Here is an 18,925-nt window from a genome sequence, read left to right as displayed (position 1 = left end):
GGCAGTAAGGGGAGGATGTAGTGAGGGCTGGGTAGTGAGGGCGGGGTAGTAAGGGGGGGGATGTAGTAAGGGGGGGGTAGTAGTACGGGGGGGGTAGTAAGGGGGGGAGGAAATATGGGATGCGGGGGAGAAGGAAGGGGAGTTTTTGTAGGTTACCTAACATTGGAGAATTCAATGTTCATACCGTTGGGCTGCAGGCTACCCAAGCGGAATATGAGGTACTGTTCCTCCAGTTTGTGTGTGGCCTCACTCTGGCAATGGAGGAGGTCCAGGACATAAAGGTCAGTAGGGGAATGGGAATTACAGTGGTTAGCAACTAGGTGATCCGGTAGGCCTTGGTGGACCGAGCGCAAGTGTTCGGCCAACGATCCCTGAGTGTACGCTTGGTCTCTGTACATATGACAGTCCCGCCACCCTGGGAATTAACCTCGTAAACCTAAGCTGCACTCCCTCAGTAGAAAGAATGTCCTTCCTCAAGTATGGAGATCAAAACTGCACACAATACTCCAGGTGTAGTCTCACTAGGGCCCTGATGATGGGTTGAACATCCTGTTTCCATGCTGTATAACTCCATTATGTTTCACTGAGGGGGGGGAAATGAAAGCTGGAAGTAACAGCAATCAAGTTTCTGGCAAACGGGTTTGGTATAAGAATTAAAATACAATCTTCATTTTGAAAGAAAGCAATTCAAAATGCATTAAAAAGAAAGTTACCCTGAGTCTCCTGTTAAGTATTTTGGTCTCCCTATCCATGTCATACTTCATGTCGTGAAGCTTTTTCACCGAGTCTGTGGAGAGGAAGATTCACAGTAAGTATCAATTTATGAAATTTCCAATTTTTCCATCATTTAGCAACAGCATCCCAGATTTATAGTCAGTCCATAAAGCCCAAGACCTCAAGCACTGTGTTCACAAATCATTGAGAATTCTCAGAAATCACCGGAAAAATTGTTATGTCCAAAGATAAGTTCCAATGTTCATAATTCTCCGCAGCTCACACAGCGTGCTCACGAATCTCCAGAATACTTGGCAGTCACGTCTCAGAGCACACATTATGTTCATGAGCACATCTGCAATGACCAGCAAATGGGAGAGGGAGGGAGAGAGATGGGGTGGGGGGGGGGGGGGGGGAGGGAGGAGAGAGATGGGGGGGAAGGGTGGAGACAGAGAGTGGGGAGCCGGATTGTATGTGGGGGAGAGACAAAAAGGGAGATTGAGCAATCAAAGAAACAGCTTGAATTCAAGAGAGAGCAAATATAGTAAAATAGAGGGGATTTGTCAACCTTTGAATAAACAAATAGTATGGAGTTTTGTTGCGATTATTAGATTTTACTGTACTTACTTTCCAAGTCTGAAATGATGAGGTTGTCATGGAGTTTGACTGTCCGATGTTGTTCCACTTCGTCTTCAAGTTCAAAAATGGTCTCCTTCATGTCATTTACCTCAGTTTCCTTTTCTTCCAGGTCTGATCGCTGTTTTTCAACAGTCAGGCTAAGTTCATCTATCTGTTTTTTGGCTTCTTCCTGGAAGATTCTGTATTCATCTTCAACCTAAAATAACAGTTTAGAAGCCATCATCGACACCTCACAGGAATAAATCACAGCAAATTAATATTAGCTTTAAGGAAATTTTGAACTTGGATTGTTTTCTCTGGAACACTGGAGGGTGAAGGGAGACCTCGCACAAGTATATAAAATTATGAACAGCATAGTCAGGGTAGACGGCCAGAAGCTTTTTCCCAGGATGGAAATGTTAAGGACTAGAGGGCATAGCTTTAAGGTGAAAGTTTAAGGGAGATCTTCAGGGCAAGTATTTTTACAAAGAAGGTGGTGGGTGGTGGGAACATGCTCTAGGGATGGTGGTGGAGGCAGATACAATAGTGGTATTTAAGAGGATTTAAGATCAAAACATGGATATTCAGAGAATGGAAGGACATAGATCATGTGCAGGCAGATGAGATCAGTTTATCTTGGCATCATGTTTGGTTGTACTTTGTGGGCCAAACAGCCTGTTCTGCTCTATGCAGACGAGACTCAAAGATGGTCTCCCTGGTGCCAGGTTCCTGGGTATCTCGGAGCAACTGCAGAACATACCCAAGTGGGAGGGGAAGCACCCAGAAGTCTTTATGCATGTTGGCACAAAGGACAAAAGTAGGGAAATGGGTGAAGTCCCGCGGAGTGAACATAGGCAGTTAGGTCAAAGATTAACAAGCCCTCAAAAGTAGTAATCTGTGGATAACATGCTAGTGAGGGCAGGAATCGGAGAAAATGTCTGATGATTTTGCCCCTCCCACCTTAAAGCTATGCCTTCTCGTCTTTGATATTACCACCATTACAAAAATAATGTGCAGCGAACGGAGGGATATGGATCACATGCATGCAGACATGATGAGTTTAACATGTTCGGCAAGGACATATTGGCTAAGGGGCCTGTAGCTGTTCTGTACTGTACTATGTAAGTTCCTGTGAGTGTATAACTCTGAAGATCTATTCTGGGTCTAGCACAATGCTGCGATCACAAAGAAGAATAAAAATAAGGTTTAAGAGTAAGGGTTAGGCTATTTAGAACGGAGATGAGGAAAATAAAATTCACCCAGAGTGTTGTGAATCTGTGGAATTCTCTGCCTCCGATGGCAGTGGAGGTCGATTCTCTGTAGGCTTTCAAGAGAGAATTAGATAGAGCTCTTAAAGATAGCAGAGTCAAGGGATATGGGGGAAGGCAGGAACGGGGTACTGATTGTGGATGATCAGCCACGATCACAGTGAATGTCGGTGCAGGCTCCTGGCCTACTCCTGCACCTATTGTCTAAAAGCTATACGAATCACCAATAGACACAGATGAGGTGCCAGGCTGCAAGAAAAAGCCTAGTTACTGGAGAGCATTCTGAGGGATTAGATACGTATGCATTTGGATAAACAGGGGTTAGATGATTAGGGATAGTCAGCATGGTTTTGTATGTGGGAGACCTTGCCCGACAAACCTGATTGAGTGGTGGACTGCACTGGAAGGTTGGATCGCAAGGGATCCAGGGACTTCTAGCAGACAGGATAGAAAATTGCCTCATGGGAGAAAGCAGATGGGGATGGTGGAAAGATGTTTTGTGAACTGGAGGCCTATGTCTAGTGGTGTGCCTCAGGGATTGGTGCTGGGCTCATTGCTGTTTGTGGTTTATATCAACCATTTGGATGAGAATGTACAAGGCATGATTAGTAAGTTTGTTACTGACACTAGAATGGGTGGTATCGTTGATCGCGAAAATGGTTATTAAAAATTACAACAGGATCTTGATCAGGTTGGGAAGTGGGCTGAGGACTGGTTTATGGAGTTTAATGCTAATTAGTGCGAGGCGTCACATTACAAGATATCAAACCAGGGCAGGACCTTTACAGTGAATGGCAGGGCTCTTGGGACTGTTATAGTGAAAATAAATTTCATTGATTTTGGAGGGTAACCGGAATTGATTTTCTGAGACCAAAACCCATTTTAACACAGCGATGGAGCAAAGAAGAATCTGTTTCCAGCAGCAGGTATACGATCACAGATTAAAGAGAGAGGGTTAAATGACAGAAGATGTTTTCAGGAATATCTGATGCATTTTCTGAAAGTGTAGGCAAGCTGATTCAATAACGAGTCTGAGAAATATTTGCACAAATATTTGAAAGGAAAAGAAAATCTGCAGAGTTACGACAAAGTACCAGGAAAGTCATGGGCGGTCATGTTACAGTTATACAAGATGTTGGTGTTCAGTTCTGGGCACCATGTTATGGGAAAGATGTTGTTAAGCTGGAAACGGTGCAGAGAAGATTTACAAGGATGTTGCCAGGGCTCTAGGGCCTGAGCTATAGGGAAAAGGTTGAGCAGGCTGGGCATCTATTCCCTGGAGCGCAGGAGGATGAGGGGTGATCTTATAGAGGTGTACAAGATCATGGGAGGAATAGATCGGGTAGACAGAGTCTTTTGTTCAGAGCAGGGAAATCGAGCACCAGAGGAACAAGGTTGAAGGTGTGTGGGGAGTTGGGGTGGGGGGGGGAGATTTAATAGGAACCTGAGGGGTAACATTTTCACACAAAAGGTGGTAGGTGTATGGAACGAACCGCCGGGGTAGATTGTTGAGACGGGTACTGTCACAATGTTTAAGAAACATTTAGACAGGTACATGGATCGGACAAGTTTAGAGCCATATGGGCCATATCCCACACAGGCTGGCGGGACTAGTGTAGAAGGGGCATGTTGGTTGGTGAGGGCAAATTGGGCCGAAGGGCCTGTTTCCACACTGTATGACTCTAAGTGGGATCATTTTTAAATAGCACTATAGGGAAGATTGAAAGGCTTAATCCTGTTGTTTAATCTATTGACATTAAACAAGCATTAAGCTCTGCTTCCAAGGACGTTTGTCTCTGGCTATAAAAGTAATCTTTGATTTAAAAACCAACACATCCCCCACAACTGGGCAGGCTGAAGTCCAGCCTCTGCGCTAAGTAGCAGCAATCTTAGGACATCTATGATGACTCTTTCTGCTCTCTAATTCTCTTATGCAGACTTTTGTGGGTTTTTCAGCAGTTAGGTTGGAAAGAAATGGTGTGGAAGGAATATTAAGTACAAGTTGGATTCTTTCCATTATCACAGAACACAAGAACAGAAAACGTGAGATTTCTGTAATATAAACTGTAACTGGGCTGCAATTCTGGACATAGGAGAGCTATGGATGCGTTAGAGAGGAGAAATGTCTAAATGTTATGAGTTATGAAGTGAAATTTGCCTTAGCTGGGAGTAATGCACAACTCAAACATCAGGAAGCATTTCAGATAGGAATTGTTTATACAGACAGCTAACTGATATTTAAAAAAAAATTAGCGTCAACCCAAATAAAAGCACTAACAAGTCTACAGACAGGAATTTAAACACTTGGTGCCCATGGACATATTTCACTTAAGTAGAAAAGATTTAGACAAGCCCTGTTGTTTTCCTTAGAAGTGATCCTTATGGACAACTTTAAACCATTTTACCTTAGCTAATGTATCCTGTAGTCGATTAGCATCGTTGCGAGTATGGGCCAGTTCCTCCTGGAGGTTGTTATACAAGGCCTCAATTTTCTCTTTGTCCAGTCGTGTAGCCTCCAACAGTTCCTGTAAATCTGACTTGTCACTTGCATTGTGAAAAGCATACAATTCGGCGACTTTCTGTTTCTCGTGTTCTAACATTGCCTTGAACCTGTTCAGCTCAATCTGATCATTTGCAACAGTTACTTTGTATTCTTCCAATGCACCAGCAAGCGCTGTTTTGGCCTTTTGCTCGGAATCCATGATCCGTTCCATTTGGTGGTTTCGTTCTTTCAGAGCACCTATCATTTCCTGTGCATCTTTGTTGTCTTGTTCTGCCATTTTTAGAGTGTTGCTTAAATGCTGCTGTACTCCAAGGAGCTGCTCACGTTCAAAACGTGCATTTTCAGCTAGATCCATGTAACGCTGTTCGAGTTCCATGTAGCGGCCACTTTTTACATCTTCGTCTAGAACGTAAGAAATATGGTGCTCATCCAGCAAAGAAAGGAAATACTCATTCTGCCTGCTGAAATGTTCCAGTTTATCACTTTGCTGGCATAAGGAGTCCATCAGAATGAGTTTTTCCTCCCCGAACCTCTCATTTTCAGAATTCAGCTCCTGTGAAATCTGTTGGAGGTCTGCAAGTTCCTGAAGGGTGGCCTGGAGCTCCTCCGCTGTGCTGTGTTGATTCTCCTCCATCTGGTGAATACGCTCTGTTAAACAGGCAACTGAGACTTCACTCACGTTCCCACTACTCCCCTTCCTTGACCGCTCTCTGATTGGTGCGCCCTCAGATTCAGAAGACGACGAGGGAGCATCTAATGCATCATCACTAGAGGTTAGGGGCTGGTAGACCTCACTAGATTCACTGTCCAGATTGTCAAGAGAATTGCTGCGGTTGTCAGTTAAAGTGTTCTCATCCTGACTCAGGAGATCTTCCATAGAACCAATTGCTGATCCCTCTACTGAGGAAGTTAATGTGCCGCCATCACTTTGGCTGCCAGCAACTACCTCAGGACTTGAGGGCTGAAAGCCAAATAGCTTCTCTGCATTGTCTATCTTTTGCTCCAAAGAGAAACCAAGAGCATTGAGTCGATCTTTTAGCATTCGGTTCTCACTTTTCATCTGGTTCAGCTCATCCCGGAATGTACTGTTCTGCTCTTCCAACTGGAGCAGATTTGATTCAGTATCTCTGGACTGATGGGGTACAGCACCCTCTTTTGTCTCAGGCTTTTCCTCACCCTCGAGCAAATCATTGCTCAGTCCCAGTTGAACACGCATGTCTCTCAGTTCGTTTCTCAGGTGCAGAATCTCCATGTCCTTATTTTTAGCTAAAGCAAGAAGATCTTTTACCTTTGCTTCGAGAGCAACTTTATCACTGATCTGGCCATCTGACTTGGATTTACTAATTCGAGTGTCAGATTCTGCTGCCATACGACCATGTGTGCGTTTAATAACATCGTTACCTCCCTGGCTGGAAGATGCCAATTTTTTAATTGTGCTCTGTCGTGACCGCTCACGAGTTTTATCTCTACTACAATTGATCTCTTTATTTCCTGGAGCTGGATTCCTTTTGGAAGTTGCACTCGGACCTGATGACAAAAATAAACAGAACTCTTAATCGTCCACAGCTAACATCTGAAAAGTTACATGTCAGACATTAATATTGTTCACTACTTAGCTATAGTTTCATCACGAGAGATTGTGAAAACAATTCTAAATTGAAGTCACCAGTGTGATACTGTTGTACAGAATAAGAAATCTTGATTTGTGGGGTAGAGAAAGTAAACAAGCAAATAGAATAACCAATTGGTAATAACTGTAAAGGGTTAGTTGTTTTAGTTTAATTTAGAGATGCAGCGCGGAAATAGGCCCTTCCGCCCACCGGGTCCGCGCCAACCAGCGATCTCCGCACATTAACACTATCATAACCACACTAGGGACAATTTACATTTACACCAGGCCAATTAACCTCCAAACCTGCATCTTTGGAGTGTAGTTCAATATTAAATCTTCCTGAGTTTGTACAGGGACTTGATGAGATGAGATTTTGAGTATTGTGCTGTTTTGGAGTCCTAATAGTGTAGATTCACTGGTTTAGTTTCCGGGATGCACGTTAATCCCAAGTGGAGAGAGTGTGAGTGCAGAAAAATGACAGGGAAACATTGATTTATAAACTCTATTGAACATAACAGGTTATGCTCCATAAATGCGTGTGGTACACCAGCTGCACAGTGGCTCAGAGGAAAGCGCTCCAGAGGGCCATTGACAACGCCCAGAGGATTGTCGGCTGCCCTCTCCTTACCTTGGAAGACCTACACAGTTCCCGCTGCACCAAAAAAACCCAGAATATAATAAAGGACATCTCCCACCCCGGACACTCCCTGTTTGAACTGTTGCCGTCAGGCAGACGGTACAGATCCACAAGGACAAGGACAAATAGACTACAAAACAGTTTTTACCCCACTGCTATAAAAGCACTAAATGTGGCCGCCAAGGAACGCAGGGGCGATACAGACTAAGGGACTGTGGTAACGGTGAAATCGACAGAAGGATGGAGGGTTGGGTGTGTATGCGTGCTTTGTCTGTGTTTTTTTATTTATTGCTTATCTTTATTATTTTACCGTGGATGTTTCGTTAGCTTTAGAAATGTTTGAATGCTGCACTGACTGGCTGACATTTTAAATTTCGTTGTACATGGCCCATGTTACAATGACAATAAAGAAACTATTCTATTCTATTCTATTCTATTCTATTCTATATTCTAAATGTTAGAATGATAAACCCAATGACTGTTTTGAGATATCAAGTGAGTTTATTGTCATGTGTCCCTGTATAGGACAATGAAATTCTTGATTTGCTTAAGCACACAGAACATAATAGTCATTTACTACAAAACAGATAAATGTGACCTTAAACCATGATATAAATATATACACACATGAATAAACTGATAAAGTGCAAACAGAAAGTGGTTATTAATATTAAATTTTGTCCGAGCCAGGTTTAATAGCCTGATGGCTGTGGGGAAGTAGCTATTCCTGAACCTGGTTGTTGCAATCTTCAGGCTCCTGTACGTTCTACCTGAAAGTAGCAGGGAGATGAATGTGTTGCCAGGATGGTGTGGGTCTTTGATGATACTGCCAGCCTTTTTGAGGCAGCGACTGCAATAACAAGATATCAATGACTTTGTGGGAGCACTTTTCACTAGAAAGACTACAGTTGTTCAATATTTTCTCAAGGCTAGGCAATACAAGTTGGCCTTACCAACAATACCCACATTCTATTAAGGGAAAATTGTCCCGTTTGTGGCAACTTAAGTTTTAGAGGTACAGCGAGGAAACAGGCCCTTCGGCCCACCCACCAGCGATCCCCGCACATTAACATTACCCTGCACATAATAGGGACAATTTACACTTATACCAAGCCAATTAACCTACAAACCTGTACGTCTACGGGTGTACAACTTGCCACCTTTTATATTTAATGTCCCAACTGACGAAGGCCAGCCTGCCTCATGTCTTCTTTACCACCCAATGTACTTGTGTCATCACTGTCAGGAATCTCAATGAAACACAAGATTCTGATGGGACTGGACAGATTGGGTGCAGGAAACATATCCCAAAGCTGAGTGGCCTGTACCCTGAGTGGCCTGGTGGATGAGTCAGAGACCAGAGATCGCAGCTATAATACAAAGGAGAAGAGAGTTGAAAGGAACACGAGTAAAAACGTTCTTAGTAGCATGTTACTGGAATCTTTAATGCATTGCCTGTGGATGTGATGGAAGCCTACAAGAGGAACTGGATAAATAAACATTGAAGAAAAATTTACACAGCAATGGAGAAATGACCAAACAATGGAACTCGTGAACTTGTCTTGTGGAGAGCCAGCGTGGTCATGATGAATCTTCTCTTGTGCTGTAAACATTGTACTGTTCTATGAGAAATGTACATGAGCAGGGACAAACCTGCAGTGTTCTTTACTTTGCTATCAGCGTTGCTGCTTGATACAGTTGATGCAGAGCCCATCCCTGCAGATGACGGGAGGCAGACACCCTTCTTAGCTTTGGTCGTGTTGGTCAATCCACCAGGCCCGCCGGTCAACAGATCATCATTGCTTCTGCTCTTGGCCTATTGTACAAGGAGAAATCACAAACTGTTACAGGAAATTAAAAAAAACATTATTCCAAATTGCTCCAGATTAACTCTCAAAATATGGTAATGTACCAGCATGTCCAGTTACAACAGTCTCATAAAATAATGCACGTTGAGTTGCGACATAATCTACCACAGTTTTGGGCAAAAGCAAATTTCAAACCACCTGTAATATTATTCAACTAAGATGGAAAGCAACAGGATTATTTGGCTGTTATTGTTAAATAAAGCCTAACTCAATACTGTTCTTTTCATTCATTTCCATCCACTATTTCCATTTTTAGACACTCAGTTGACTAATAATTCATGGCTATTGGCCTCTGGCTGACTCTTCCATGTCATTGATGATGGCGAACAATGCCAACGAGGGAGAAGACAAGTAGAGTAACTGAAAAGAACGGAGAGGATAAGGAAAGACAAGCAGAGATGACGGAAGGAAGAGAGATGCCATATAAAGAAAAGATGAGGCAGCAAACCAGGAAGAGGAAAAGAGAGAAAGAGTGAGAGAGAGAGCACAGTAGGGGTAGAGAAAGAGAAATGGCAGGAAAGTGAAAAATATTGCAAAATGAAAAAGTGGAGCAAGAAAACAAAGACGATTGAGTGAAGGGGACATGGCAGAAGTCCCCCCCCTCTCTCTCCACCCCAGGTGAAGGCCAAGTCCACTGTATACAAGTCAAACGATCCTGAAGGGTACAAGAAAGCTTGCTATGATGTCCATAAAAAAAATACCAAGAGATAATACCAGCAAAAATTGAGTCCCAGTATAATCATTCGGACACCCGTAGAATGGGGCATGGCCTGAATACCATCATTGGCTGCAAAGTTAAGTTAGGCTACATCGCTGGTGATAAAGTGCCCTAGCTGATGTACTTAATGCATTCTATGCAAATAAAGAATTTCACTATATCTAGGTACATGTGACAAAGTACCATTGGTCATTTCATTAAACTGGACAGACTCATCAGTAATGGTACACTTGCAGAATCTAATATACTTGTCTTGACTGTTATAGTTATTAGCTTCACATTTAATATCTACCACATTTAACTGAAGACCAGTAAAACCACTTTTAAATATACAAAAGTTTTTGTAATGACCAATTATTGTCACCAGATGGCAATGCATTCTTTCTAGACATCGGAAGATTATTTTACAACAATACAAGACGTTGGTGAGGCTGCACTTAGAATATTGTGTTCAGTTTTGGTCACTCTGCTACAGCAAAGATACCATTAAGCTGGAAAGGGTGCAGAGAAAACCTCTGGTCATCTGTATATGCCCAGCACATTGACACAATCACAAAGAAAACCTCATCAACACCTCTACTTCCTCAGAAAAGTGAGAAGATTCAGTATGTCCCCGCCTCGATCATAGATGAGGCCCTCACATGTGGTTCCCCAGTATCCCTTAATTCTCCTCTGCAGAGTGGTAACAGACAGAAGGCCCCTGGTCCTCATCTTTCACCCCATCGGCCGTCGCATATAACACATCATCCTCCAACATATTTGTCACCTCCAACAAGATCCCATCACTAGTCATATCTTCCCATCTCCACCCTTTTCTGCTTTCCACCGAGACCGTTCCCTCCGCAACTACCTGATTCACTCATCCCTTCCCACCCAAACCATCCCCTCCCCTCCCCAGGTACTTCCCCTGCAACCGCAGAAGATGCAACACCTGTCCCTATACCTCCTCCCTCAACTTCATCCAGGGACCCCCGACAGTCCTTTCATGCGAGGCAGAACTTTACTTGTACCTCCTCCAACTTCACCTACAGTATCCATTGATGCTAATGTGGGCTCCTCTATATTGACGAGACCTAGTGTAGACTTGCCGATCGTTTTGCTGAACACCTATGTGTTGTCCGCCTTGGAATATGTGATCTCCCGGTTGCCAAACATTTTAACTCCCCTTCCCATTCTGATCTTTCAGTCCTGGGCCTCCTCTGTCAAAGTAAGGCCACAAGCTAATTGGAGGAACAGAACCTCATATTTCACTTGAGCAGCTTGCAACCCAAAGGTATAAACTATGATTTTGCAACCCCCCCACCCCCAACTCGATCTTTTAGTCTGAAGAAGTGTTCCAACCAAAAACATTATTTATTCCTATTCTCCAGAGTTACTGCCTGATCAACTGAGTTACTCCAGCATTTTGTGTCTATCCTAACAAGGCTGTACCCATTATAAAGTTTAAAAAAAGTGGGCAGCAGAGTGGTGCTGTTGTTAGTGCCGCAGTCTCAGAGCTGCACAGACCCGGGTTCTATCTCGACTTTGGGCGCCATCATCTGTGCAGAACTTGCACTTTTTGAACGCTGCCATTTTTACATTAATGTTTAAATACCAATTTTAATTTAATCAATGGGTCACCAATGTCTTGTACAACTGTAACATAACATCCCAAATTCTACAATCAATACTCTGACTGTTGAAGGCCAATGCGCAGAAAGCTTTCTTAACCACCCCATTTACCTAAGACACCACTTTCAAGGACATTTTTTTAAAATGAAACATTAAATAAAGGTTTATGCTGCATGACAATCCTTTCCATTCGTCGAACCTTTAAAAAACATTTAAACAGATATATGGATAGAAGGAGCTTGCAGGACTAAGGGCCAAATGCAGGCAAATGGGACGAGCGCAGTATGCCAATTTGGTTGGCAAGGACAATGTGAGCTGAAGGGCCTGTTTCTTGTTGTATAGGAATAGATGCCCATGTGCTGAGTTTAACCCAGTGCAGACACATTGCTAACCTGTTTACACTCCTGGAAGCTGGGAGTGCCGAACCAGTGAACATGATGAGTTGGACAGTCAGCAATGCACAGGCAGAAAATGCTACTGCTGAATAAATCCAAAAGCAGCACTGGAAAATAGGACGTCCTTGGGATATCACAATGGTAAATTGCAAACTAATATAGAATAATGCAATCAAATGCATTCCCATTCTGTACACACAATAAGGATACACCGGGGAGGCAAACTTGGCCGATTAATCAAATGCAGCGCGAAGCAGGTGCATTAAAATTTTAGGCTCCTTGTTCACAGATTAGTCCGTTCTCTCAAGAGGATGTGAATGATTCCCTGGCGCTAATCGAAATGGCTGGGTAATTTTCTCATCTTTTTTAACTAATATATTTCATTTCCTGAATTTTACTAGGCAGAATTTAAATGTCATATTTCCAACAATACTTTAAAAGTACTTCAATGATTGCAAGTTGCAATAATCAATCAAGTTGGTTAATTGCTGGACAGTGCTACAAGACTTGCCCTTTGGAAGGTAATGAACTAGCACAATGGACCACATCCAATCCACCCGTGGTAGAGGCATCCATACATGATATAAACTAAACTGCCAACAAATAGAAATGTATTTATTACAAGTCACTAAGCAATAACATTTTCACAAATTTAATAGTGATTAGATCCTTCCAATATTAGAATTCATCCTTACAATGATGATTTGCTGCATCAACATGCTTTTCCTGAAGTTCATAAATTATTCTATTGCATATTACATTTGATCACATGGTTATGCTTACATGGTAATGCTTGCATAACCCGCAATCTTTTACAAACAGAGCCAGCATTTTTTTCATTTAAAAATGAAAAGAGCACAGAACTAGTTGATTTTATAATTTTCATAAACCCACTGAGCCCATAGTTAAATCATAATACCAAAGCCATATGCAATCAACCACTAAGCTATAGCTCTGTTCACTCGCTGTTAGCAGAAACAGTCAGGAAATGCAGAAGTGCGGTTAATTTTCTAGTCAAGCAGTCACCAACAATCAGTCAGCAGATAAGCCGCAACAACTTTGTGACTTAACACTGTTCCAATTTCAACAGCATAGTACAAGCAGTAGGTATTTAATGTAACATTCACTTCAAGCTAGTTATCAAGACTGAAATAGAACCTAACATAGAACAAGCACCAGGTGAAAAGAAAATGCAAAACACTTGCTGGTGCTGCACCAGTTAAATTAATAGACTAATAGCCCAGAGCATACAATGACAAGGCCCTAATCTAAATCCCACTGCAGCAGACGTGGGATTTAAATTCAGTTAATAACCTAGATAAAACAAAGAAACTGGCCAATGGTGAAGAGGACCAAAAATTATTAAAATCATAAAAAGCTGTCTGGCTCACTAAAAACCCTTGATATTAAATCTGATGTATTTATACAGTTCTGGTACATGTGACTTCAGACCTACAAATGTAGCCAATACAAAAATTCTTTGAAGAGGTTCATTAAACTACAAAATTGTACCACATAGGAAGAATATCCCAGGCCGCTGGGAGGACTCTCCCGACACTGGAGCAACATCACCCGGCGAGAACGGCCTGGAACATCGGGCCTCCGTAGAGGTGAACTGGGGTTGGGGACTGGACTTTGTGCCTTCCCTCATGGTGGGAGCCATTGTGGGGAGATGTTCTTTGTGTTTAAGACTCTTATTGGTGTTATGTCTGTATTCTTTTTTTTGCGTGCTTTTCACTTCACTACACCTGGGTGTATGTGAATGTGACTAATAAAATACCTTTGATACCTTTGAATACAATAAAATAATCCTGGCATCAAATTCTGTCATGGCAAAGTCGACCTTGCAAAATCCTCCTTCCAAACATTTGAACTGGTATTAAAATTGGAAAGCTGTCTCGCAACTGGTCAACAGCACGCTGCAGTCATCCTCACAGAATCATGTTACAATGTGCCAGTCTCCTCTATCACAATTCCCGTGTATATCCTTGTTCCAGTAAAAGCACAGTGATAACATTTATGGAAGGGAGTGTCCCTAGAAGACCTCAACGTTGACTCTGGACCCAATTAATCCCAATGAGTTAAATCTGGATAAGGAAAACCTCCTCCTGATTAGTGCCTACCATCATCCCTCAATTGATGAATCAGTATTCCTCCGTGTTGATCACTTTGGAAAAAGTACTCAAAGTATCAAGCGCAGAGAATGTATGCACCTTGATTGGAAAGATTGCCGTGGTTTAATAATGCAGTTCACCATCAACAAAAAATGAGTAAAACAAGGTCAATGCGACATGGTTCTGTTCCCTCAGTTCCTTTCTCCTGTCCCCAAACACATTTTCAAACTCCCTCTTCTGCTTGACTATACAATTCAATGCGTGTCTGAATGCTATAATGTAGACAATACTATTCAGTATCAGTGGCTGTCTCATTTTTAATCATCCTGCTAATGGAAGGATGTAATTAGGCTGAAAATAATATAGATATGATTTAAAATGATGTCGCCAGGACTTGAGGAGCTGAGCTATAGTGAGAGCTTGGACAGGCTAGGATATTACTCCTTGGAGCACAGGAGGCTGATGGATGATCTAATAGAAGTGTATAAAATCATGAGGAGAATATAGATACAAGTACATAAAGGAAAACAGAGTAACTAGAGAAAGAATATGACTCCTCAGGAATCAATGTGGTCAACTCTGTGTGGAGCCACAGGAATTATTCCAGCATTTTGTCTATTTTCTTTCCACGAAACTGACTGAAGAAGGTCATGGATGAGTTGATTCAGGGTGTTCCATCTCCATACTATATAACTCTATGACTGTTCAAAATTGTGAGGCTAATTCACTTATTCTGGCCACGAGCAGGAAAGGTCCAAATACAGTGCCCTCCATAATGTTTGGGACAAAGACCCATCGTTTATTTATTTGCCTATGTACTCCACAATTTGAGATATGTAATAGAAAAAAAATCCCATGGTTAAAGTGCACATTGTCAGATTTTAATAAAGGCTATTTATATACATTTTGGTTTCACCATGTGGAAATTACAGCAGTGTTTATACATTGTCCTCCCATTTCAGGGCGCCATAATGTTTGGGACACGGCAATGTCATGTAAATGAAAGAAGTTATGTTTACTATTTTGTTGCATATTCTTTGCATGCAATGACTGTTTGAAGTTTGCGATTCATGGACATCACCAGTTGCTGGATGTCTTCACTGGTGATGCTCTGCCAAGCCTGTATTGCAGCCATCTTTAGCTTATGCTTGTTTTGGGGGCTAGTCCCCTTCAGTTTTCTCTTCAGCATACAAAAGGTATGCTCAATTGGGTTCACAGCGGGTGATTGATTTGGCCACTCAAGAATTACATTTTTTTAGCTTTGATAAACACCTTTGTTGCTTTAGCAGTATGTTTGGAATCATTGTCTTGCTGTAGAATGAACTGCTGGCCAATGAGTTTTGAGGCATTTGTTTGAACTTGAGCAGATAGGATGTGTCTATACAGTTCAGAATTCATTATGCTACTACCGTTAACAGTTGTATTATTAATGAAGATAAGTGAGCCAGTACTTTCAACAGCCGTACATGCCCAGGCTATACTACCACCACCGTGTTTCACAGATGAGGTGGTATGCTTTGAATCTTGGGCAGTTCCTTCTCTCCTCCATACTTTGCTCTTGCCATCACTCTGATATAAGTTAATCTTCATCTCATCTGTCCACAAGACCTTTTTTCCAGAACTGTGGTTGCTCTTTTAAGTACTTCTTGGCAAATTGTAACCTGGGCATCCTATTTTTGCGACTAACCAGTGGCTTGCACCTGGCAGTATAGCCGCTGTATTTCTGTTCATGAAGTCTTCTGCGTACAGCGGTCATTGACAAATCCGCACCCGACTCCCGAGGAGTGTTTTTGATCTGTTGGACAGGTGTTTGGGGATTTTTCTTTATTATAGAGAGAGATATTCTGTCATCAGCTGTGGAGGTCTTCCTTAGCCTGCCAGTCCCATTTGCGATTAGTAAGCTCACCAGTGCTCTCTTTCTTCTTAATGATGTTCCAAACCGTTGATTTTGGTAAGCCTAAGATTTGGCTGATGTCTCTAAAAGTTTTATTCTTGTTTCACACTCATAATGACTTCTTTGGCTTTCATTGGCACAACTTTGGTCCTCAAAGACGAGGTGGTGATAGCTCTCTTAAACCTGCATTAAGGAGGCAATTAATCACACCTGAGTAATTACAACACCTGAGAAGCCATGTGTCCCAAACACTATGGTGCCCTGAAATGGGGGGACTATATATAAACACAGCTGTAATTTCTACATGGCGAAACCAAAATGTAATAAAATACCCTTTAATAAAATCTGACAATGTGCACTTTAACCACATGTGATTTTTTTCTATTGCAAATCTCAAATTGTGGAGTACAGAGGCAAATAAATAAATGATGGGTCTTTGTCCAAACATTACGGAGGGCACTGTATGTCTGGACCATTTGCTTGCAATCTCACCTAGGCAGTACGTGTGACTGGGGCTATTGCAGACTGGGCTGGATAAAGAGGAGAGGGTGCACTGGAAACAGTAACTGCTCCTGTCCCTAATTAAAATTTGGCCCATTTTATTAACTATATGCTCGTGTACACCAGCATTGAAAACCCGAGGAAGAAATATTTATAACAGTCATTTAAGTTCATATCATTCTATTTTAAGCTTGCAGAGATGCAGCCCTAAATGGGAAAAAAACAGAAGAATAACAGAGAATGAACGAGGAATAAATAGGTACAGCAATTATTTTGCAATCCACTAAATTGCAATGTCAACAGACAAGTTCTTCTACAACCAAAGTGTAGTAAACAAGTTACCTTCGTCAATGCTGCTGTTGCCCCGGCCGTTTTCGAGGTCTTTGTGACTGTATTCAGTGAAGAACAGTTGTCAGATTTAACTTTCTCAACAGTCTGCATTTTACAAGTGCCCTGGACTTTGGATGCCGCAGAAGCGGACCTGCTTGCCTTCTTCATGCTGTGCCTGCAGTTTGTTATGCATTTACAACAAAATCTGGAAAATAAAATGCACCTGTACAGTAACAGAAGTGGACAAATAAGGAACATTTGACAGTTGAAATCTACTCATGATAAGTTAATTTCAAATTCTTCATGTAGCTTGAAGCAATAAAATATCAATATTGTTAAACTTCACCAACAACTCACGATCAAAAGAAAAAAGGAGCAGGAGTACGCCATTAGATCCCTCAAGCCTGCTCCCCAATTAATATGATCGGAGCCAACCTTTCTTCTCAACTCTTCTCGGTGCCCATTATCCTCAACTCCATTGATCTGTCAAAATATTTATCCTTACGATACGATAGAACTTTATTGATCCCAAGAGGGAAATTGGTCTGCCAACAGACATAAAACACAACCAGATAAATGAAACATGAAATGAAATGTACTTGAAATATATCTAATGATCTGGCCTCCACCAAAAAAATCATGTTAGATAAAGTGTTTAAGAAGGAACTGCAGATGATAGAAAATCAAAGAGGTTTCTCCAGCACTTTGTCTATGTTAGATAAAGTCACTCATTTTGTCTATTTTATTATTAAGTTTCTAATTTACAGGTTAATCAGCATTTATCTTTCAAATTTGAATATATCCTGTTGTACCCCCTTTAGTGTGCCTGTTGTACTGGTTCAGTGAGACATCAGTACTAGTCAGGAACTTATGGTGAGCATTTCCCCTTCTTTCAGCTACGTAAATAGCGAAGAACAGATTAAGGGGCCTTTCTAAATTAAGAAATATCACAGAAGAGTATAGTTTTATGTGTGGTACGGATTGCTCATCTGGGACTTCCAGGACCCTCCTTATTGTTTGGAATGTAATGTCTGCAGGAGGGGCCTTCAGTTTGACCAGTGGGAGTGTTGCATATTGGGGCTAGAGAAGTGGATGTAGTGGATTATGTAGTGGATAGACACATTATGTAGTGGATAGACACAAAACTCTGGAGTAACTCAGTGGGTCAGGCAGCGTCTCCTGAGAGAAGGAATGGGTGACGTTTCGGGTCGAGACCTTCTTCTTCAGACTGTGCATATTACGCGGATAGCATATTTTCAAAAGCAGTCACAAAAGTTTAAAGCAGGGAAAATGCCTTTCAGACCAACTAGTCCATGCCGACCAAGTTGTCATCTGACCCACTTGCTTGTGTTTGGCCATATCCCTCTAAACCTTTCCTATGCATGCATGTACCTCTCCCCTAACCCTCTCTACCCCCTAACCCACTCTCCCCATGTCCACCACTCTCCCCCCAATGCCCTTTCATAGCTCTACAGCCGTCTCTCTTTTTCTCTGTAACCCCACCCCCTTTCCGTTTTGTCTCCTCGCGGCACTCCTGGGCCTTTCGTTCTTATCGGACCGCGCGCCGCCTCGGTTACCTGTTGGGCCGGTGAGTGAGGAAGGAGCCGAGCGGCGGCCAGCGCCGCCCCGCATCCACTGCCGCCACCGCCGCCGCTCCGCCAACGTCGCCCCGCAGTGGAAACTACGGCGCGCTTCTGACAGCGAGGGCCTCGCTGCTTCCCCGCGCATGCGCGCCCGCCGGGCCTGACACCGCGATGCGCATGCGTGTATCCTGGCTTGCCACCGCGATGCGCATGTGCCGGGTGCATGTGGCGTCGTCAGCCGCCTTTGGTCGAGCGACTCGAGGCTTCTCCTTCGGGAATTGGCTGCTCGTCGCTGGACACAGACTGTGCTTCTCCTCAGCTTCACGCTTGGGGAGTCTGCATCCTGCGGGCATTAACATTGAATTCTTCCAATTTTGTTAGCCCTTGCTGTCTCCACCAATCCCTCAGCCCTCAGGCTCCTCATCCTCCTTCCTTCCTTCTCCCCGCCACCCATCAGTCTGAAGAAGGGTTTCGGCCTGCCCACCCATCCCTCAGCCCTCAGGCGAAAAGTTTAACCTCATCCTCCTTTCCCACCCTTCCGATTTATGAGCTGAAATTT

General features: G+C 42.7%; 1 protein-coding gene across 4 annotated transcripts in view; it reads right to left on the bottom strand.

The window, feature by feature from the left end:
- The window catches only part of specc1la (sperm antigen with calponin homology and coiled-coil domains 1-like a), a 57,372-nt gene extending 38,825 nt beyond the window's left edge, over positions 1–18,547 (bottom strand). For all 4 annotated transcript variants that reach the window (XM_055655921.1, XM_055655922.1, XM_055655923.1 and 1 more), the window contains exons 1-6: positions 18,361–18,547; positions 16,796–16,988; positions 9,006–9,168; positions 5,006–6,630; positions 1,342–1,549; positions 714–787 (exon numbers count right to left, since the gene is read on the bottom strand). In XM_055655921.1, coding sequence (XP_055511896.1) covers positions 714–787; positions 1,342–1,549; positions 5,006–6,630; positions 9,006–9,168; positions 16,796–16,951 — 2,226 coding nt within the window. In that variant the 5' untranslated portion in view covers positions 16,952–16,988; positions 18,361–18,547. The remainder of the gene's footprint in view (positions 1–713; positions 788–1,341; positions 1,550–5,005; positions 6,631–9,005; positions 9,169–16,795; positions 16,989–18,360) is intronic.
- Between the last annotated feature and the right edge of the window lie 378 nt (positions 18,548–18,925).

The sequence above is a fragment of the Leucoraja erinacea genome, chromosome 25 (assembly GCF_028641065.1).
Source record: "Leucoraja erinacea ecotype New England chromosome 25, Leri_hhj_1, whole genome shotgun sequence".
Classification (NCBI taxonomy): domain Eukaryota; kingdom Metazoa; phylum Chordata; class Chondrichthyes; order Rajiformes; family Rajidae; genus Leucoraja; species Leucoraja erinaceus.
The sequence above is the reverse complement of the archived record's forward strand: the minus strand, read 5'-3'. Positions and strand labels throughout refer to the sequence as shown.